The 23,389-nt window shown below is 45.5% G+C and overlaps 1 protein-coding gene across 1 annotated transcript in view; it reads left to right on the top strand.

Moving 5' to 3' along the window:
• Positions 1 to 1,195: 1,195 nt before the first annotated feature.
• The window catches only part of nudt15 (nudix (nucleoside diphosphate linked moiety X)-type motif 15), a 32,596-nt gene continuing 10,402 nt past the window's right edge, over positions 1,196 to 23,389 (top strand). The window contains exons 1-2 of the mRNA XM_068040278.1: positions 1,196 to 1,341; positions 15,720 to 15,767. Coding sequence (XP_067896379.1) covers positions 1,280 to 1,341; positions 15,720 to 15,767 — 110 coding nt within the window. The 5' untranslated portion in view covers positions 1,196 to 1,279. The remainder of the gene's footprint in view (positions 1,342 to 15,719; positions 15,768 to 23,389) is intronic.

Here is a 23,389-nt window from a genome sequence, read left to right as displayed (position 1 = left end):
GACACTGAGCCACATAAAGTGATGTTAGGGCAGGTAATCAAAAGTTTAATCAAAGAGGTAGGTTTTAAGGAGTGACTTAAGGAGAAGAGAGTACTGGAGAGGGAATTCCAAAGCTTAGGGCTGTTATGGATCATATGGTTCATGCTTTGTATTAAGTTTCCAGAGGTAACTTTTAATTTTGGAATTGAGTTTTTTTAATGCAAGACAAATGAAAACACCTGGTTTGAGAAGCTGGCAAACAAACCTAAGGTGGTTACAAATCAAAGAGCGGCCCATGTTTTTTTTAGTAAGGTCAGATTGGGAAGTGTAAAAACTCCACACAATGGAAACCCCTCTTAACTTGCTGATGGAGATGCTGTCTGCAGTTGCAGTCATCAGGGGTTTAAATTATGCATATAATTGCCCAGAACAAAGAGAAGATTTAAAATTCAAAAATCGCTTTATGAGTGCTTACAGAGACAGAATTAAAGAGGTGAAAGCCATAACACCACAGGTGGCCTTGTTTAGTAGAGTAGTTGGAACCAACAACTCGAGAAGAATTTGTTCTGTCATTGTTAGCAATATCAATTATTCATATGGGTATCAGGAATCAAAGAGGAGATTTAGAGTTGGAAATAATTACTTTGTTATCTGGGACATCCCGTCTGTACCACGTTGCTACGGAAGTGGATGCTGCTAGTGTTATGGACAGGTGGGTGATGGCGTGGCTGGTTTCCACTGTTCACCCCCCAACTGACCATAGACAGTGTTTTTGTGTTATTAGTGTGCTTTACTTGCTAAATAAACAGACAGTGACAGGTTTTCTTGTAGGTTTAAAACAAAAGATTAACTAATTTTTAAACAAATATTCACAACACCATTCAGGCATGCATTCTCTCTCACATGCACTCTCAAGAGAAGCTAGATAGAAGGCAAAGGGCAAGAGTTCAAGGTGTAAAAGTCTGTTGTTTCAGGGAAAACCTGTGGGATCCTCTCAGAAGGTGAATTTTACAATTGTAGGCCTGGTTGCTGGTTGTCTGGTAATCGCTGGGCTGTTGCAGCCTTCTGGCAGTCCACTCCAGGTTGAACATGGTGCTGATGGCTTAGTTCAAGACTCACAGGTAGAAGAGTAGTTTTTACAAAGGCACTCTCTTGTCTCTGCTATAGCTGGCTTCCAACTTGTCTCAGCAGGATTCAACTGTTTTGGCTGGAACTGATCTCTCTCTCTCTCTCAGCCTTGCTGGAATTCAAGATGGTTTTTTGTTTTCTGTGTGGTTGAGGAGAGACCAGCCTGATCTTGATGTCTGAAGTTCTGTACTGGCAAGACCCTCCCTTTGTTCCTCAAAACGATTATCATTTAAGGTGAACTTACAAGTTTTGTCCATGTGACTTTAGGTTTTGGTTCTTGCTGGGCTGCACAATGGCCTTTTGATGGCTCCATTTTGAGGATATGAAGGCTGTTCACACTCCATTGTAGTGAAATAAAAACAAGAAATGCTGGAAATACTCAGCAGGTCTGGCAGGATCTGTGGAGAGAGAAGCAGAGTTAACGTTTCAGGTCAGTGACCCTTCATCAGAACTGACAAATATTAGAAATGTGAAAGGTTTTAAGCAAGTAAAGCAGGGGGGTGGGGCAAGAGAAAGCAAGAGAGAAGGTGTAGATAGGACAAGGTCACAGAGAATAACTGACCAAAAGGTCATGGAACAAAGGCAAACGGTATGTTAATGGTGTGCTGAAAGACAAAGCATTAGCACAGAGAGGGTGTGAATTGACCGTAAAGCACAAAGCACTCCAAGCACAAACATTTAAAAAATTTGAAAAAAACAGAAACAGTGGGTAGGCACAGTAGAAACAAACTAACCAAACTAAAACAAAAACTAAAATAAAATAAACAAATAAAAAAGAAAAAAGAAAGAAAAAATAACTAAACATTAAAAGGGCGGGACCGTCATGCTCTGAAATTATTGAACTCAATGTTCAGTCCGGCAGGCTGTAACGTGCCTAATCGGTTAATGAGATGCTGTTCCTTGAGCTTGCATTGATGTTTGCTGGAACACTGCAGCAATCCCAGGACAGAGATGTGAGCATGAGAGCAAGGGGGAGTGTTGAAATGGCAAGCAACCGGAAGCTCGGGATCATGCTTACAGACTGAATGGAGGTGTTCTGCAAAGCGGTCACCCAATCTGCATTTGGTCTCCCCAAAGTAGAGGAGACCACATTGCGAGCAGCAAATTAAGTTTACTAAATCGAAAGAAGTACAAGTAAATCACTGCTTCACCTGAAAGGAGTGTTTGGGGCCTGGGATAGTGAGGAGAGAGGAGGTAAATGGGCAGGTATTACACCTCCTGCGATTACAGGGGTAGGTGCTGTGGGAAGGGGACGAGGTGGTGGGGGTAATGGAGGAGTGGACGAGGGTGTCATGGAGGGAATGATCCCTTCGGAATGCTGACAGGGAAAGGGAGGGGAGGATGCATTTGGAAGTCGCCATTATAGTGAAGGTTAGTTGGAGATGAAAAGTCTGGGGAAGGCCTTTGTCTTAGCTTGTTTGAGTATAGATCACATCCATATATGATTATCTGTCTCTTTCCATGCAGACAGATTTGATTGGTTTTCAGTCTCAGTTGACAATGGATGTGGATTACAGTGCAGGAGGTAGTATGAGTCATGACTTGTCCTCAATGTTGTTGACAGCCAATGTCCCAATCTTTTAAATTTGTTCTAAGTTTTGCCAGACCTGCTGAGTATTTCCAGTATTTCTTGTTTTTATTTCAGATTTTCAGCATCTGCAGTATTTTGCTTTTATTTTATAACTTTTGAGTTTGTTTCTGTATTTTCATCGCTACACTCCCATGAGCATGACACTAGGGAGATGCCTTTTAGGATCAGAGGTTTCTTTTGTGTGTTTGCTGACAGTAAGACAGAGTAATAGTTTTAATGGGGACAAGGGCATCAAAGGAAGTGGAGAGGGTGTGATTTAACAGATCGATAACTGCAGAAATGCCATGATGAATTGTGGGCCAAAGGCTAGATAGTTGGGAATTTGAAAGTGCAGTGGTAAGTGACTCGAGGGAGAGATTTTTCCAGAGGTTGTTACTAAACGAAGTGGGATTGGGAGGGGGAAGGGGAATGTGGGTGAAGAGTGATATAAGGAAATGATCAGAAATTGCCTTATCAATGATTGTTATAGTGGGACCAGCTAGACCACATGAGATGGTATGATCAAAGGGGTGGCTGTAATATGAATCGGAGAGTTTATATAGAAGGAAAGATTTAGGGAGGAAAGGATGGCTGTGAAAGCAGAGGAGAGAGAACAAGAAGAGTTGGGATGGAGGTTGAAATCACCAAGGATGAAAAGTTATTCAGTGCAGAAGCTGAAGGAGGAAAGCAGAGAAGATATCTCAGTGAGAAATCTGTTGTGATGCTTGGTTGGGCAGTAGAGAAAAAGAATTTTAATTGAGAGGTGTGATGGATGGAACAGGTGAGATGCTTAAAGGAGGAGAAGTTGCTGGAGGAGTAAGAGACAGACCAGGGTATGATTTAGAAATAAGGTCTACACCAATAGTGTGACTGAGGCAAGTGGTGGAATGTGTAGCCAGACAGGGAGGCTTTATTAAGGGCAAGGCACCATTACCCCTCAGCCATGTCTCCATCAAGGCCACAATGTCAATGTGATCATCCACAATAAGCTCATGGATGGCAAGTGTCTTGTTCACAAGTGAACTTACGTTCTGGAGGAAGACGTGGAGAGAGGCGCTGATAGCCAATCCACTGGCAGAGTCCACAGGGATAGTGATGGAAGCAATGAGTGGGACAGGAAGGAGGCTGGCAAGATTAGCCCCTGGCAGGTGCAGTGAGTGGGATGGTCATGGGGAGATTAGAATGGGGCAATTGGGGTTACTTCTCATTAGGAATCAGCAACAAGTGACTTGATGAGCCCTTTGAAGGATGCCAAGGAAACACAGAGGGAAGCTGTCGGATTATTTAAGAGGGAGTAAAGCCTTGGCAGTGGCAGTAGAGTAGGAAAGATGCATATGCTGAAGAATTGGGGTTTATGAGGTTAGATAGAATACCCGAGGGTGCACAAATAAGTCATGATGATGGAGAGGGGTAAACAGAAAAGAGGAAAAAAGAGAGGGGAAAGGGAAAATAGAAATGATGGGGGAAAGGGAAAATAGAAATGAAGGGCTCAAGTCCAGAGTGGCAGCTGAAACACACACACAAATGGACATGAGCAAACTAAGCTACCAAGTCGCTGATGTTACACGCTAGATCCAGAAAGTTATGCTTTGAAATACACAGGAAATAGCGAGGAGACAACACATGGGAAAACTAGATTTAAAGTCAGAGGTCTGATGAAGTTGATGTAGGTTGGGTGGAATCAGTGACAAACTGATGCCCCAGGTGCTGACACAGCTGAGTTAGACCAGAGGCTAGTCGACAGGCAGAACATTGATGCATGTATTTCCATAAATTTAAATATTTCCCTTGGCCATACTGAAACAGCTCCAACAAGACTCAAGAAGCTCAGCACCATCCAGGTCAAAGCAGTCCGCTTGATTGATACCCCATCTATCACCTTAAATATTGATTCCCTCCACCAATGGCGCACAGCAGCAGCAATATGTACCATGTACAAGATGCACTGAGCAACTCACCACCACCTCCGCGTTCCCCTCCAAGTCATAAACCATTCTGACTTGGACATATATCACTATTCCTTCATTGTTGCTGGGTAAAAATCCTGGAACTCCCTTCCTAACAGCACTATAGGAGCATCTTCACTACACGGACTACAGTGATTCAAGAATGCAGCTCGCCACCACCTTTTCTGGGGCAATTAAGGATGTGCAATAAATCCCATCCTTGCCAGCAATGCTCAAATCCCATGAATGAATAACAATAAAAAGTAAACAGTTAAAAGTGTGGAGTCTTATTCCTACAGGTTAGGAACATAGGAAATAGGAGCAAGAGTAGGTCATTTGGCCCCTCAAGCCTGCTCTTCCATTCAACTAGACCATGGCTAATATTCTACCTCAACACCATTTTCCTTCACTGTTCCCATATCCCTTGATACCTTTAATATTTAGAAATCTATCAATCTGTGTCTTCAATATATTCAATGACTGAGCCTCCACAGCCCTCTGGGGTAGAGAATTACAAAAGTTCACCACTATCTGAGTGAAGAAATTCCTCCTTGTCTCAGTCCTAATTAGCTTACCTCTTATTCTCAGACTGTGACCCCTGTTTCTAGACCACCCCCATCCAGGAGAAATATCCTTCCTGCATCTACCCTGTCAAGCCCTGTAAGAATGTTATATGCCTCATTGAGATTATCTCTCATTCTTCTAAACTCGAGAGAATACAGGCCCAATCTCCTCAATCCCTCCTCAGAGGACAATTCTGCCATTCCAGGAATCAGTCTGGTGAACCTTCGTTGCTCTCCTTCTATGGCAAGTATATCCTTCCTTAGGTAAGGAGACCAAAACTGTATGCAATACACCAGGTGCGATCTCACCAAGACTTTATACAATTGCAGTAAGACTTCTTTACTCCTGTACTCAAATCCTCTTGCAATAAAGGTCAACATACAAGTTGCCTTCCTAATTGCTTGCTGCACCTGCATATTAGCTTCAAGTAATTTATGAACAGGGCCATCCAGGTCCCTTTGGACATCAACACTTCCCAATCTCTCACCATTTAAGAAATACTCTGCAGTTCTGTTTTTCCTATCAAAGTGGATAACTTCACATTTTCCACATTATATTCCATCTGCCATGTTCTTGCCCACTCACTTAGCCTGTCTAAATCCCCCCCGAAGCTTCTTTACATCCTCCTCACAACTCCCATTCCTATCTAGTTTGTGGCATCAGGGAACTTGGAAATATTATAATTGGTCCCCACATCCAAATCATTGATATAGATTGCGAATATATAGGGCCCAGCACTGAGCTTTGTGGTACCCCACTAGTCACAGCCTACTGTTGGATCCCATTAGTTACACAAAGAGAGACGAAGTCCGACTGTAGCTTTAAGAAACTTTATTGCAGTACTTCTTGGTTACATCATCAGCAAAGCAAACAACAACAACACCTGGGCTCTTCTCTCCTCTCCTTTTCTCTCCCTTGTCTCCTCCCGCCCTCTCCTGCCTGAGCAGGGAAAACAAGCCTTTCCTTATAGTTCTTCATACACATCAGTGACACCCCCTTTATGTTCCCAATTGGTTTACAAACTTTGCAGTTTCGGGCCTGATTGGGATACTGCCTTGTCACCCTCTCCTCAAGCAGTTTCTTATTCCCCTATCTCCTTGGAACGTTGGGCTGATTGTTGTACAATAGGCTACTCTTCGGCAGGCTGCAGCTGTCCTGTTCGTTTTTAGCTTGTTAGTCTATTTCTACTGATAAGCTGTCTGTGCAGCCCTGAAGCTATGAAGTCATTTCTGATAAGCGATCTGTGCAGCTCCGAGGTTAGTTTGTTAGTAATACATGATTGATTAATTATTTCATCTTAAATGTCCCCATATTATTCTGTTCTCGAAAATTCTATTCTCACAGTCCCCCCTTTGATTCTTCAAAATACTTTTAAGAATCATTCCCTTGATCCCACCTAGGTGCCTTTAATGGTCTCTACTTGTTTAGAAACAGCCTTCAACACCCGGAGGAGTCACATTCAATATGTTGCCTGCTTGTGCCATAGGAGGGGCCCGCGGGAACTCTATAAAATCATAAGTTTTGTAGGGGCTTCAGTTACTTGTTTACAACAGCACTTAATAAGCAAAAACATCAAATACAGAATTATAGCTATAACTAGAAATAAGACCAAACCCTGTACCACTGAAGTCCCTATCGAGCCCAGACAACTGGTCGACCAACCCTATAAGGTGGAAGCTGGGGGTTGCTTTAGCTTTTCCACCTCCTTTCGGATGTGTGCTGCCAGATCAGAAATTTCTTCGGAGCTATCTGGAATGTAGGTACAGCACTCGGGTCCTATCAGGGCACATGTACCCCCCTTTTCTGCTAGGACAACATCTAAAACCATTCGGTTCTGGAGTGCTACGGTGCGGATAGCTACCATTTCTGCATTTATTTTATCAAGGACTTTGGCGGTGTCATTGCTCACTTTTTCTAGGACAGAAGCCATATTGATGGATTCCCTGGCTATTTTACCTGTCCCATACCACGGGAACATGATCGAGAAAAATCTCTCGGTCTCAGTAATAGCTCGTCTCCTTCTTCGTCCCTGAGGTGGCTTATACAGGGAGGTCAAATGATGGATATAAGGTGTAACATAACCTAAGTAACATGATCCTGTCCAGAATTTCGGTAACCAGGGATAGTCTTTGTTGCCGCAAATAAAATAAGTACCGTTGTAGGCAATGTGATTTCTAGCTGTTTCGGGGTCCACCCGCCAGGTGGCGTCCCGATCCTTTAGTTCCTCAAGGTCCCGCAGGAGAATAGATTTAGCGCCTGGAGTCACATTGAAATAATGGGAGCAGTTACTTCATCCCATTTCTCGTCCACCCTTTTGGTCTCTAACCAGGCATCTGAATCCCTGTGGTCTTCCCACGCCTGAGGTGTTATTGTAATGGGGCCGGTACCACCCCATGAAGTCTCGTCTGCTCCGAGACCCTTTTGCGATCCATTCCGCCGTCTCTGATGCATTAAACGGAATGGGACGTAAGGGGATGCCTCCCCTGGAGTGGATAGGCACATATGCACATATCCAACAGCGGGAGAGGTTAGCTTCTTTGGCATAAGTATAGGTCATGTAAAGGAAAGAGTTAACATGTAATTCTCTGGACACTCGATTAGTTTCCCCATGTGGACAGGTTTGGTTAGACAAAAATGAGCAACTACTTAAAATACATGCAAAGAAGATAATACAAATTTTAAACATGGTAGCAATTAACAATTCGGCGTTTAATCACGGGTCGCTTGTTTTACGTGAGAGGCGTGTATCCAGGCTTTCTTTCCTTCCATTTTAACTGCTGACTGGGTGGTCAGTAGCACTTGGAAAGGTCCCTCACACTTGGCGCCCAAAGGTTCTTTGTGTATTTTCTTCACGTAGACCCAGATTCCCGGGACGATGTCGTGCCCTCCTTCTGGTGGGTCACCCCAAGCTGCCGATGCCTGCGAGGAAGCAGAACTGATAGCATTTTAGGTTCTTGCAATATTCTAGTAAAGCGTCACTCATCAAGTGACAATCAGCTTTACGCAGATCAATTGTTCCCTGGAAAGACATGTGTCCCCGTGTTATTACTTCAAATGGGCTCAAGCCTGTAGTTCTGTTTGGGGTCGCTCTGATACTACACAGAACTATCGGCAACGCCTGAGGCCACTTTATTCCTTCCTGGTGATACTTGGATAGTCGCTGTTTTAGAGTCTGATTCATTCGTTCCATTTGACCTGATGACTGTGGGTGATGAGGACAGTGTAAATCCCACGTAATGTTTAGTAGTCGACTGACTTCCTGACAAACTGTGCCTGTGAAATGAGTTCCTTGATCAGCGCCTGTGGTGCAACCGGTTTCTCGGTGTCCCCATCTGGGGATGTAATCCTTACACAGGACCTTCGCGGTGTGATTGGCCGTGGCTTTTCTGGCTGGGACGGCTTCTACCCATCTAGAAAATTTGTCGACAATGACTAAAATGCCGGTGTATCCTTGGCAAGGTGGGAGAGTGATATAGTCGACTTGTAAGCACTGGAATGGGCCGGCTGGAGCAGGGGCTTTTAGTTGAGGCATTATTGTAGTGGGTCCTGGATTGTTTTTCTGACAGACCACACAGCGGTCAGCCACCAGCTGTGCGTGTTTCTTAAACCCTCGACCCCACCAGCTTTTCTGGAACTGTGCCGTCATCTGTTGCGGGGCCAGGTGTCCCCAGGAGTGAATTTGTTGGGCTAAAAAGGGCATCAGCGCCTGTGGTGCAACCGGTTTCTCGGTGTCCCTTTGCCTCCATATGCTGTCGTCACATATCTTCATCCCTGCTTCCATCCAGGTCCATTTTTCATCTTTGGAACATTCACTCTGCATCACTTGTAGGTCTTGTGTCAGACGGGACGCATTCAATTCACATATTTGCGTCCGTGCGTCCGGGGGATCACCTTGCAAGGCGGCTTCCTTGGTTGCTTTGTCGGCTAGGGCATTCCCTTTTGCTTCTATCGTGTTGTCTTTCGTATGGGCTTTACATTTCAAAATAGATACCTTTTGTGGCAATTGCATCGCCTCTAGCAAGTCTCGAACTTCTTTCCCATTTCGAATAGGTGTACCAGCCGCGGTGAGAAATCCTCTTTTGCGCCACAACTGGCCAAAGTCGTGTGCGACTCCAAAAGCATACCGTGAGTCTGTGTAAACATTAGCTGTCTTCCCCTCTGCTGTTCGACACGCTTCTGACAGGGCTCGCAGTTCGGCTTGTTGGGCCGATGTTCCTGAAGGCAGACATCCCACTTCCACAACTTCATGTAGGGTTGTAACTGCCCATCCTGCTTTCCGTGTACTGTTGTCAACAAAGGATGATCTATCTGTGAATAGGATTAAATTTGGGTTGAGCAATGCTTCCTCTGCCGCTCGGTTTACCTCCTCTGTTTCTTCCATAATCTCCACACAATCATGTTCTTCTTCCTTCATCTCTTCAGGCCACGGGAGCATAGTTGCCGGATTTACTGGGCTGGCCCGGACAATGTGGAGATTGGGAGCCTCTAGGACTGTTGCCCATCGGGTCCATCTAGCTGCTGTCACTTGGGATACTCTGTTCATAGATAGCAATGTGTGGACAGTGTGCGGACACTTAACGGTTAACTTTTGATCTAATACCAGACCTGCAGTAGCCATTACTGCTTGACATGTAGCTTCCATAGCTCTTAAACAACTGCCCCATCCTAGGGCGACGGTGTCCAGTCTTTTCGAATAGTATCCAATAGGTCTCTGTTTGTCCCCGTGCTCCTGCGTCAGTATGGCAGTCATCTATCCCTCTTTTTCGTGTACAAACAGGGTAAACGGTTTCCCGTTGTCGGGGATTCCCAGGGCTGGCGCTGAGTACAAAGCCCTCTTTAAGTTTTCGAAAGCTTCTTGTTGTTCTTTGGTAAGAGTAACTGATTCTTTAGAGGCCCGCTTTCCCTTCAAGAGATCAGTTAATGGTTGAGCCAGCTGTGTGTAGGAGTCGATCCAGTTTCTGTTGAAGTTACACAAACCCAAAAAGGACCTAAGCTCCTGGATAGTGGTGGGCAGTTTGGCAGCCCGAATAGCGGCGGTCCTGTCCTGGGTGAGTTCTCTCTTTCCTTTCGAAATCTTTTGTCCCAGGTACACGACCTCCCCTTCTGCTATTTGCGCTTTGTCAATACTGGCTTTGTGTCCTCTCTGATGAAGGTGGTCCAGCAGGGTATGCAGATCTTGTTCGTGCCGTTCTTCTGTCTCAGAGGCTAACAGAATGTCGTCTACGTACTGGATGACCGTGGAGTACATGGAAGGTAACTCCCTCAAATGGTTTTGTAGGGCCATATGAAATACCGTGGGGCTGTTGTGGAAACCCTGCGGCAGGCGAGTCCAGGTGTACTGTTGTTGTTGTACAGTAAAGGCGAACCACGGTTGGACTTCGGGTGCCAGTGGCACCGACCAAAATCCGTTGGCCGTATCGATAACAGAGAACCATTCGTGTTCCGGCTTCAGGGCATTAAATACCATAGAGGGGTCAGCTACCAGAGGGGCCTTTTGATCAATACACTGGTTAGCCTTTCTACAGTCGACAGTAAGCCGCCAGGTTCCGTTTGGCTTCCGTACTGGCCACACAGGGCTGTTTGAGGTACTGTGTGTTTTAACCAGCACGCCTCGCTCCTCTGGCTGTCTAATTACGGGTAGGATTCCTGCAATAGATGTTTGACTGATGGGGTATTGCTTAGTACAGGGCGGAGCGGATCCCGTAAACGTTGCCGATTCCATCTGAAGTAGCCCACAATCGTTCTTATCTGAGGCCCATATCGGGTGCTCCCTCAGCTGCTCTTTCTTCAAACTTCTGATAGACCAAGTTACCTGGCCGCCTTCGAAATGCAACGAAGAGTCCAGCTGAGTGTGAACGTCCTTACTGAGGAGTGCTTGGTTCACTGGACCTATCCAGACCGGTGTTATCAATTCGTGCGGACCAAGACTGATGCGTACGGGCTGGGTCCTCTTAATTACCAACCCATTGCCCCCAGCTGCGTAAGCTCTTTTAGTCTTACCGTCCATCGGTAGGGAGTTTCCGTATTGTTGAGGTAGACACGTTAATTCAGCTCCGGCATCCAATAAGAAGTCAATGCCTTGATCGCCCACCCTCGCAGTTACATACAATCCATCTTTTCTATTTTCTACTAGCGCTAGGAGAGGCGCCGAAAGGGCGAGGGAGGGCTCCTCTAGTTTTTTGTCGCATCGATTAAGGAGGACACCTCCTTCTGTTGCTGGGGCGTCAACCATTTGAACTTCTCATAGAGGTCGTTGGCATCAGTGGAGGGAGCTGCTTTGGGCATTGGGTTGCGTCCTTGGCGTCCTCTGCCTCGTCCTCTCGCTCTACACGCCTTAGCCCAATGGCCTTCCTCCCCGCAGTAGTAACAGGGGCCGGGTCGCCTAACTTGCTCTTTGTCAGGCTCTTTTGGTACTGGATCCGTCTGCAGGGCTCGAAGCTTGACTCCCATATCCCTGTCCAGCTGAGCGCATCTGTCAATTAACTCTGAGTATTTTACTCTTACCGTGTCCCACTCCGGTAGAGTGGCCTTCAGTATTTTAGACAGTTCTGGATTTAGTCCATCAACAAAAGTGGATTTTGTTGATCCTCTGGAGTAGGGTCTATTATCCCTGAGTATTCCACCCAGGTGGGCTTGAACCTCTCTTCATACTCCCGCACGTCCTCGGAGTTCTTCTGCTGACAGGCTGCAACTTTGCCCCAGTCCGTTTTTACAGGACAAAACTCTCGCAACCACGTGTTAATTGCAATCCATCCAGCATCAAGTAGCTGTCCATCTGCACCCAAAGCAATTTGGACCTCTCTCCTTAGCTTTCGGCCCGCTCGCCCGGGCACCATTACAGCTAGAATCTTTACCCCGTCCCATGGATGGAGATTATAAATTCCCTTCAATTGTTCCAGCTGCTCCCACGTTTTCAGACCCCCTTTCTTCGGTTCGGGCAATCTCGTGGACCACTTGTCGATTTTCTCAGGGGAAGCCGGGACGTGTGTCCAGTACGTGTTGTGCTCGGCCGTGGTGACCTCGCTACCATTCACAGTCTTCTTTTCCGTCTTGATCTTAACGCGTTTCTGTTTAAGGGGAGCTGGTCGCGGAAACGGTAACCCATCATCATTGTCACTTTCTTCACTGGAAGACTCGGCTAGACCTGCTTCACGCAGTTGCATCTTCCGTTCTTCCATTTGTAATGATTTCAAACTCGGATACAAGTTAGTTGGAGGTGGTCAGCGGGGTCCGCAGAGCTGTCCCGGTTCCTTCGGTTGGGTCGTCTGCTGGTCTTGTAGTTGATTTTTATGCTCTTTAATTTCAATCTCTAGCCTTTCCTTTTCAGATTGTTTTTCAGCCTCTAACTTTTCCTTTGCAAGCTTTTCGATTTTCAGTTGTTCGCAGACCGCCTTCAGTTGATCCTTTGCACTCGTTAGGTCGCGATCACATTGGGCTTGTCGCATAATCTCATTGCGCTGCCGAATCTGGCCCATTACGGCCAGAGACCATTGGGTCCGTTCTTTATCCTTTAAACGAGTTGTTTTTCCCCAGACTATCTTTATAGGGCGGCACAGTGGCACAGTGGTTAGCACCGCAGCCTCACAGCTCCAGCGACTCGGGTTCAATTCTGGGTTCTGCCTGTGTGGAGTTTGCAAGTTCTCCCTGTGTCTGCGTGGGTTTTCGCCAGGTACTCTGGTTTCATCCCACCACCAAAAAGACTTGCAGCTTGATAGGTAAATTGGCCATTATAAATTGCTCCTAGTATAGGTAGGTTGTAGGAGAATATAGCAACAGGTGGGGATGTGGTAGGAATATGGGATTAGTGTAGGATTAGTATAAATGGGTGGTTGATGGTCGGCATGGTCTCGGAGGGCCGAAGGGCCTGTTTCAGTGCTGTATCTCTAAATAAAATAAATTTAAAAATATCTTCCAGGGACCACTGTCCCGTGGAGGTGCCATATTTTTGCCCAATTTCGGTGCACGCTTTAGCCAGATTAAACTGTCGCTCTACATGTTGCTTCCATGACGGTGCTTCTGATATGTCCTCCTTTTTCCTCAACCGAGGATTCCCCCCACTGTGGTTGACAGGGGCCACAACCGTGTCCGGTCCATTTCCCGCACCTCTACCCTCACCCCTTCCCCTCCCTCCCAGAACCGTGACAGGGTTCCCCATGTCCTCACTTTCCACCCCATCAGCCTCCGTATCCAAAGGATCATCCTCCGCATTTCCGCCACCTCCAGTGTGATGCCACTACCCATTGCATCTTCCCCTCCCTTCCCCTGTCAGCATTCCGAAGGGATCGTTTCCTCCGCGACACCCTGGTCCACTCCTCCATTACCCCCACTACCTCGTCTCCGTCCCATGGCACCTTCCCCTGCAATCGCAGGAGGTGTAATACCTGCCCATTTACCTCCTCTCTCCTCACTATCCCAGGCCCCAAACACTCCTTTCAGGTGAAGCAGTGATTTACTTGTACTTCTTTCAATGTAGTATACTGTATTCGCTGCTCACAATGTGGTCTCCTCTACATTGGGGAGACCAAGCGCAGACTGGGTGACCGCTTTGCGGAACATCTCCGCTCAGTCCGCAAGCAGGACCCTGAGCTTCCGGTTGCTTGCCATTTCAACACTCCCCCCTGCTCTCATGCTCACATCTCTGTCCTGGGATTGCTGCAGTGTTCCAGTGAACATCAACGCAAGCTCGACGAACAGCATCTCATCTACCGATTAGGCACACTACAGCCTGCTGGACTGAACATTGAGTTCAATAATTTCAGAGCATGACAGCCCCCCATTTTACTTTCATTTTTAGTTCTTTTTTCTTTCTTTCTTTTTTACAATCTTTTTTTTGCATTTATTTCATTTCATCTTAGTTTGTTCAGTTTGCTTACTCACTGTTTTTTTTCAGGTTTATTATTCAGGTGTATTAATACCTAATCTGTACTAATGCTTTGTCTTTCAACACACCATTAACATATTGTTTGCCTTTGCTCCATGACCTTTTGGTCAGCTATGTGGCCTTGTCCAATCTACACCTTCTCCTTTGTTATCTCTTGCCCCACCCCCGGCTCACTTGCTTATAACCTGTGACTTTTCTAATATTTGTCAGTTCCGAAGAAGGGTCACTGACCCGAAACGTTAACTCTGCTTCTCTTTTCACAGATGCTGCCAGACCTGCTGAGTGGTTCAGCATTTCTTGTTTTTACCTCAGGCTTACTACTTTTTTTTGGCAACTTTATAAGTCTCTTCCTTTAATCTCATACAAACTTTAACTTCTCTAGTTAGCAAAAAGGATATTACAAGTTTCACCAGCTACCGTGGTGGAACTTGAACCCATGTGTCCAAGGCATTAGCATGGCCTCTGGATTACTAGCTTAGTGACATTACAACTACGCCAGTGACGTAGGAAGGTTGTGAATTGTTTAAGGACATTTTAAAAATGTAAAATTTAAAAAAAACTTCTTTCTCTTTTTCCTCTCTCTCTTAACCCAGTCTTTCATTCCCTCTCTGGTTCTCTTTCTGTGCCTGATTTACTCAAATTCATCCAACTTCTCAACATTTACTTGTTTATTTCAGCTGTGGCTCAGATGGTAGCACTCTCACTGTTGAGTCACAAGGTTCCAGGTTCAAGTCCTGTTCTAGGGCTTGAGTACAAAAATCAAGGCTGTCGCTCCAGTAGAGTGCTGAGGGAGTGGTGCTGTCTTTTGGATAAGACGCCCCATCTGCTTGCTTTGGTGGATGTAAAAGATCCCATGACAATATTTCGAAGAACAGGGGAGTTATCCCTGGAGTCCTGGCCAATAATTATCTCTCAATCAACATCACAAAAAGCAGATTCTCTGGTTATGACTCTATCACATTGCTGTTTGTGGGAGTTTGGTGTGTGCATACTGGCTGCTGCGTTTCCTGCATTTCAACAGTGACTAAACTTTCAAAAAAAATACGTAATTGGCTGTAAAGCACTTTGAGACATCTAGTGGTCATGAAAGGGGCTACATAAATGCAAGCCTCTCTTTATTTCTCAATCTTTAAATCTCATTGGCCTGGTTTGTGGTAAGAATAGCAGGAAGGCTATCAGCATTCACTGTTATTATGGAATAAATCGGACAGCAACTTCCAGCATCCACACATGTGCAGCTAAATGTGGAAATTAGGAAGATGCTGTCTGATTTGCCCTGCTCCTCCACAAGCTTTGCTATAAGATACAGTTGGCACTGAAATACATGAAGTTTGTTAAGTCGTGATACTTACCACTAGATTCTCACAAACACACCAGGAAAAGTTGGGGCTTATCCATTCAAGTGCAAGTAAGTTTTTAATGGCATGCTAAGTCTTAATTACTACCAAGCAACTTCTCTGGCACTAAAAACTAACTTTTACAAGTGTGGAGTCTAATTCCTTCAGACTTTATTTATTGCTGAAGATATTTTAATTTAAAAAAAATAACTTTCCTTTTATCTCTCTTAATCACATCTTTCTTTCCCTCTGCTTATTTTGCATTTTGTACAGGATTTTACATTGAATTAAATATTCTAACTTCGACATCCTAGGTTAGAGTCTGCAACCTACGCTACTCAGAGAATTCGTTACTTCAAACGGCAAGTACCGAACCAGTGTGAATTTGGGCTAATTGCCAATTACAAATTAATCACATTTTAAAATTTTAGACCAGGTAGGAGGCCTCCTCTCAATTCACAAATACTTATTGAGGAGGCCCACACCAGAAAGGATCTTTTAAAAGTTAAAATGGATTCATTTTTTAACACGCATCATTTTAAAAGTCTAATACATCCTGTTAAGAAATAAAATCTGTGATTTTTAGCATGATTTAACAGACCTTTTAAATATCACTTTTTAAAATGATTTATCTGATCAAAAATATTGTACTTTTTAATTTTGTAAAATTAATCATGCCCACTAAATATGATTTTCCGAAGCCTTTTCATTGAAGCAGCCTTTTGTGGTCCAGTGACAAGAAAACACACCCACAACTGCCTGGTGTTTTCACCCACATTACACAGCACTACTGGGGCTCCCTCAAGGCAACCAAAATTCTCGCCAAGAGATTGCAGTATGTCGGTGTGTAGATTTCTTCAGTGTCAGTGTTGAGCACTGTGGCTGTGCCACTGACCACGAGGTCCGGCCCTGGATGCCTCAGTGAGGATTCTTCAATCTGATTGGTTGCAGAGACATGCTGCTGCTTGCCCTCCTCTCAGACGTGTCCCAGATCCCTTGAAGAGGGCGCCATGCTGGAAAGGATCTATACTTCACTGTGTAAAAGCCCGTAGAAAATCTGCGGGCATCTGAAAGCATACTGAACAATCAGTTGGTCACTGACTGCAAAATGTGAGCGGATCACACTTCCAGCAGGTCATACGACAACAACGTATATTTATATAGCACCTTTAATATAATACGAACATATGAACATACGATTTAGGAGCAGGAGTAGGCCACTCAGCACTTCGAGCCTGCTCTGCCATTCAATAAGTTGATGGCTGAACTGATTACTCCACATCTCCACCTAACCCCGATAACCTTCCACTCCCTTCCCAATAAAATGTTCCAAAGCATTTCACAGGAACATTATAAAACAAAATATGACACCGAGCCACATGAAGAGATATTAGGTCAGATAAAAAAAGCTTGGTTAAAGAAGTAGATTTTAAAGAGTCTTAAAGGAGGAAATCGAGGTGGAGAGATAAAGAGAGAGATTTTCTGAGCTTCGGCTACTAAAGGCATGGCCACCAATGGTGGAGCGATTAAAATCAAGGATGCACAAGAGGTAGACAGATATCTCAGAGTGTTGTAGGGCTGAAGGAGATTACAGAGATAGGGGACAGGTCATGGAAGATGAGAATTTAAAAACTAATACATTGTTTGATCAGGAGCCAATGTAGGTCAGGGATCACAGGGGTGATAGGTGAATGGGAACTTTGGATGACCTCAGGTTATGGAGGGTAGAATGTGGGAGGCCAGACAGGAATAGTTAAGTCCAGAGGTAACAAAGGCACGAATGATGCTTTCAGCAGCAGATGAGCTGAGACAGGAGCAAAGTCAGATAGAGATGGAAAAAGGCAGTCTTAGTGATGGCATGAATATGAGGACAGAAACTCATCAAGGGTGAAATCAAATGTGACACATAGTTATGAACAGACTGGTTTAATCTCAGAAAGTTGCCAGGGAGAGGGATGGAGGCAAGTAGCTAGGTAATGAAGCTTGGAGCAGGGACCAAAGACAATGCCTTCAGTCTTCCCAATATTTAATTGGAGGAAATTTCTACTATTCCAATACTGGATGTGTTGTGTGGCACTACCACCGTGCTAAATGGGATAGATTTCGAACAGATCTAGCAATGCAAAACTGGGCATCCATGAGGTGCTGTGGACCATCAGCAGCAGCAGAATTGTACTCAACCACAATCTATAACCTCATGGCCCGGCATATCTCCTACTCTACCATTACCATCAAGCCAGGAGACCAACCCTGGTTCAATGAAGAGTGCAGGAGGGCATGCCAGGAGCAGCACCAAACATACCTCAAAATGAAGTGTCAACCTAGTGAAGCTACAACCCAGGACTACTTGCATGTCAAACTGCGTAAGCAGCATGCGATAGACAGAGCTAAGCGATCCCATAACCAACGGATCAGATCTAAGCTCTTCAGTCCTGCCACATCCAGCCGTGAACGGTGATGAATAATTAAACAACGAACTGGAGGAGGTGGCTCCACAAATATCCCCATCCTCAATGATGGGGGAGCCCAGCACATCAGGGCAAAAGATAAGGCTGAAGCATTTGCAACAATCTTCAGTCAGAAAGTGCCGAGTTGATGATCCATCTCGGCCTCCTCCTGAAGTCCCCAGCATTCAGCCAATTCGATTCACTTCACGTGATATCAAGAAACGACTGAAGGCACTGGATACTGCAAAGGCTATGGGCCCTGACAATATTCCGGCAATAGCACTGAAGACCTGTGCTCCAGAACTTGCTGCACCCCTAGCCAAGCTGTTCCAGTACAGCTACAACACTGGCATCTACCCTGCAATGTGGAAAATTGCCCAGGTATGTCCTGTACACAAAAAGCAGGACAAGTCCAACCCGGCCAATTACCACCCCATCAGCCTACTCTCAATCATCAGTAAAGCGATGGAAGGTGTCATCAACAGTGCCATCAAGCGGCACTTGCTCAGCAATAACCTGCTCAGTGATGCTCAGTTTGGGTTCCGCCAGGGCCATTCAGCTCCTGACCTCATTACAGCCTTGGTTCAAACATGGACAAAAGAGCTGAACTCATGAGGTGAGGTGAGAGTGACTGCCCTTGACATCAAGGCAGCATTTGACCGAGTACGGCATCAAGGAGCCCTAGCAAAACTGAGGTCAATGGGAATCATGGCAAAAACTCTCTGCTGGCTGGAGTCATTCCTAGCGCAAAGGAAGATGGTTGTGGTTGTTGGAGGTCAATCATCTGAGCTCCAGGACATCACTGCAGGAGTTCCTCAGGGTAGTGTCCTAGGCCCAACCATCTTCAGCTGCTTCATTAATGACGTTCCTTCAATCATAAGTTCAGAAGTGGGGATGTTCACTGATGATTGCACAATGTTCAGCACCATTCGTGACTCCTCAGATACTGAAGCAGTCCGTGTAGAAATGCAGCAAGACTTGGACAATATCCAGGCTTGGGCTGATAAGTGGCAAGCAACATTCGTGCCACACAAGTGCCAGGAAATGACCATCTCCAACAAGAGAGAATCTAACCATCTCCCCTTGACATTCAATGGCATTACCATTGCTGAATCCCCCACTATCTACATCCTAGGGGTTACCATTGACCAGAAACTTAACTGGAGTAGCCATATAAATACTGTGGCTACAAGAGCAGGTCAGAGGCTAGGAATCCTGCGGCGAGTAACTCACCTCCTGACTCCCCAAAGCCTGTCCACCATCTACAAGGCACAAGTCAGGAGTGTGATGGAATACTCTCCACTTGCCTGGATGGGTGCAGCTCTAACAACACTCAAGAAGCTCGACACCATCCAGGACAAAGCAGCCCACTTGATTTGCACCCCATCTGCAAACATTCACTCCCTCCACCACCGACACACAGTGGCAGCAGTGTGTACCATCAACAAGATGCACTGCAGCAATGCACCAAGGCTCCTTAGACAGCACCTTCCAAACCCGCGACCTCTACCAACTAGAAGGACAAGGGCAGCAAATGCATGGGAACACCACCGCCTGCAAGTTCCCCTCCAAGTCACACGCCATCCTGACTTGGAACTATATCACTGTTCCTTCACTGTCGCTGGGTCAAAATCCTGGAACTTCCTTCCTAACAGCACTGTGGGTCTACCTACCCCACATGGACTGCAGCGGTTCAAGAAGGCAGCTCGCCACCACCTTCTCAAGGGCAATTAGGGATGGACAGTAAATGCTGGCTTGGCCAGCGACGCCCACATCCCATGAATGAATAAAAAAAGGATAAGCAGTCCGATAATTTAGCAACAGCGGAGGGGTCAAGAGAGGTGGAGATGAGGTAGATCTGGGTGTCGTCTGCATACATGTTGCAGAGGGGCAGCATGCAGATGAGAAATTGGAGGGGTCCAGGATAGATCCCTGGTGGACACAGAGGTAATGGAGTGGGTGCAGGAAGAGAAGGCATTGCAAGTGTTAACTCTGGTTATGATTAAATCAGGGGAATCCAACCTTTTCACATGAGGGAACGCATTATCATTTTTGTCCTACATAGGGACCCAGTGAGCAAATTTCAGAAAGCTAAAGGTATTAGATATATATTTTACTATTAATCTAAACCACAAAAAATGTGCATTGTTGTGAACAAGTTTTAAATGAGAAGACTAATTTATTGATTTACTTTCTCATCACTATGTTGAACATTGATTTAGTGAGATACCGAGCATTGTTATTGTTTGCAGAAGTGGACAATCTTTGCCTGCATGCTTGATGTAGCGATGCTGAATATTCCGCATAGATATCATCTGTCAGGAGTGATCCTGATTGCTCTCTCTTCACCTCTGTGTGTGTCTCTCTCTGTGCCACTGTGTGTGTGTGTGTCTCTATTTCTCTGTCTCTCTCTCTCCCTTTGTCTCTGTGTGTGTCTCTCTCTGTCCCTGTCTCTCGCTGGCTCTGTGTCTCTCTCTCTCCCCCACTCCCTCTGTGAGCCCCCTCCTCTCTCTTTCACCCCCCTGCCAACATTAACCCAGCACCCTGCCCCCAGGGCCTGGGCCTGAGGCCTGACACCTCCTCAGGCAGCTCCTCCTTGGTGACGGTGGTGGAGGGTCTGTACACAGGCAGAGCCAGTGCTGGGCCTGGGGCTCGAGCTCAAGGTCAAGAAGGTCACACTGGAAATGGAGTTCAGGCAGGAAGTACCAACAAACATGCAGCTCAGTGCAGTGCTGCCATCTTACTAAAGGAGCCCAAACATCAGGTACTGAAGAGTGTCTGCCATCTTGGTAAAGGAGGACATGCGCAGTGAGGCATCTCTGCCATGTCAGTAAAGGATCTGCAGACACTGTCGGTCACAGAAAGTTGGATGAGCCAGAAGAAGCCAATGTCTGATTGTCAGCAGAAATTTCTCATCCTTGGCAGGCCGGATGGAAACATTTGGTGAGGCCTGATTCTGGCCTGCGGGCTGTATGTTGGAGAACCCTGGAGTAGATGCATAAGAATGGAACCAGGTGACAGCAGTTCCACCCAACTGGACGACAGTGGAGAGGCGTTGGAGGAGGATGGTGTGGTCGACCATGTCAAAGGCGACAGACAGCCCGAGAAGGACAAGGAGGGTTAGTTTACCTTTGCCACATTCACATAGGATGTAATTTGTGGCTTTCAAAACATAGGAACATAGGATCATAGGAGCAGGAGTAGGCCATTCACCCCATTGAGCCTCCTCCGCCATTCAATACGATCATGGCTGATCATCCATTTCAATGCCTTTTTCCCACACTATCCTCATATCCCTTTATGTCATGGGTACTTAGAAATCTGTCAAGCTCTGTTTTAAACATACTCAATGACTGAGCTTCCACAATCCTCTGGGGAAGAGAATTCCAAAGATTCACAACCCTCTGAGTAAAGAGATTTCTCCTCATCTCTGTCCTAAGTGGCTACCACCTTATTTTGAAATTGTGTCCCCTGGTTCTAGACTCCCAACCAGGGGAAACATCTTACCTGCATCTACCCTGTCTATCCCTTTAAGCATTTTGTAGGTTTCAGTGAGATCACCTCTCATTCTTTGAAACACTAGAGAATACAGGCCCAGTTTCCCCAATCTCTTTTCATAGGACAGTCCCGCCATCCCAGGAACAAGTCTGGTGAACCTTTGTTGCACTCACTCTATGGCAATAATATCCTGCCTAAGGTAAAGGGACCAAAACTGCACACAGTACTCCAGGTGCAGTCTAACCAAGGTTCTACACAATTGAAGCAAGACTTCACTACTTCTGTACTCAAATCCTGTTGCGGTAAAGTCTAACATACCATTAGCCTTCTTAATTGCTTGCTGCACCTGCATGTTAGCTTTCAGTGACTTATTGACCAGGACACCCAGGTCCCTTTGTACATCTACACTTTCTAATCTCTTACCATTTAAGAAATACCCTGCACATCTATTCCTCCTACCAAAATGGATAACCTCACATTTTTCCACATTATATTCCATCTGCCATGTTCTTACCACTCTCTAAGTCTGTACAAATCCCCTTGAAGCTGCTTTGCATCTTTTTCACAACACACATTCCCACCTAGTTTTGTGTCATCCGCGAACTTGGAAATATTACATTTGGGTAATGAAGGTATGAGGGGCAAACTGGCTGAGGTCGATTGGGAAAATACATTAAAAGGTATGACAGTACATAGACTTCAAAGTCTTCAAATAATTATTACATAGTTTACAGCAACTATACATTCCTTCAAGGCACAAAAACTCCAAAAGTAAAGGCAGTTAACAAAGAAAACAACCATAGCCTATCCAGTCTCTCTTCAAAGCTGAAATGTTCCAGCCGAGGCAACATCCTGTGAATAACAAAGGAAGTTAAGGATTGTATAAGATTAAAAGAAAAGGCCTATAAAGTTGCCAGAAATAATTGTAAACCTGAGGATTGAGAGGATTTTAGAATATAGCAAAGGAGGACCAAGAAACTGATGAAGAAAGGGAGAATGGAATATGAATGTCAGCTAGCAAAAAACATAAAAACTCTAAAACCTTCTATCGGTACATAAAAAGGAAACGTTTGGCTGAGACAAATGTGGGTCCATTACAGGCAGAGTCAGCAGAATTTATAATAGGGTATATAGAAATGGCAGAGGGGCTAAATGATTACTTTTGTCTGTCCTCACTGAGGAAGGTACAAGAAATCTCCCAGAATTAGAGATCCAAGGGAATAGGGAGAATACAGTCATAGAGTTATAGAGCACAGAAACAAACCCTTCGGTCCATCGTGTCTGTGCTGGCCATCAAGCACCTAACTACTCTAATCCCATTTTCCAGCACTTAGCTTGTAGCCTTGTATGCTATGGGTTTCAGGTGCTCATCTAAATATTTCTTAAATGTTGTGAGGGTTCCTGCCTCTACCACCCCATCAGGCAGTGCGTTCCAGATTCCAACCACCCTCTGGGTGAAAGAAGGTTTCCTTAAATCCGCTCTAAACCTCCTGCCCCTTACCTTAAATCTATGCCCCCTGGTTATTGACCCCTCCACTAAGGGGAAAAGTTTCTTCCTATCTTAGCTATTAATGCCCCTCATAATTTTGTCTACCTCAATCATGTCCCCCCTCAGCCTCCTCTGCTCTAAGGAAAACAACCATAGCCTATCCAGTCTCTCCTCATAGCTGAAATGTTCCAGCCGAGGCAACATTCTGGTGAATTTCCTCTGCACCCTCTCCAGTGCAATCACATCCTTCCTACAGTGTGGTGTCCAGAACTGTACACAGTACTCCAGCTGTGGCCTAACTAGTGTTTTATATAGCTCCATCATATCCTCCCGGTTCTTATATTCTATGCCTCGGCTAATAAAGGCAAATATCCCATATGCCTTCCTAACCACCTTATCTACCTTCGCTGCTGCCTTCAGTGATCTATGTACAAGTACACCAAGGTCCCTCTGACCCTCTGTACTTCCTAGGGTCCTACCATCCATTGTATATTCCCTTGCCATGTTAGTCCTCCAAAAATGCATCACCTCACACTTCTCAGGATTAAAT

Source organism: Heterodontus francisci, chromosome 10 (genome assembly GCF_036365525.1).
Source record: "Heterodontus francisci isolate sHetFra1 chromosome 10, sHetFra1.hap1, whole genome shotgun sequence".
In the NCBI taxonomy this organism is placed as follows: Eukaryota; Metazoa; Chordata; class Chondrichthyes; order Heterodontiformes; family Heterodontidae; genus Heterodontus; species Heterodontus francisci.
The sequence above is the reverse complement of the archived record's forward strand: the minus strand, read 5'-3'. Positions and strand labels throughout refer to the sequence as shown.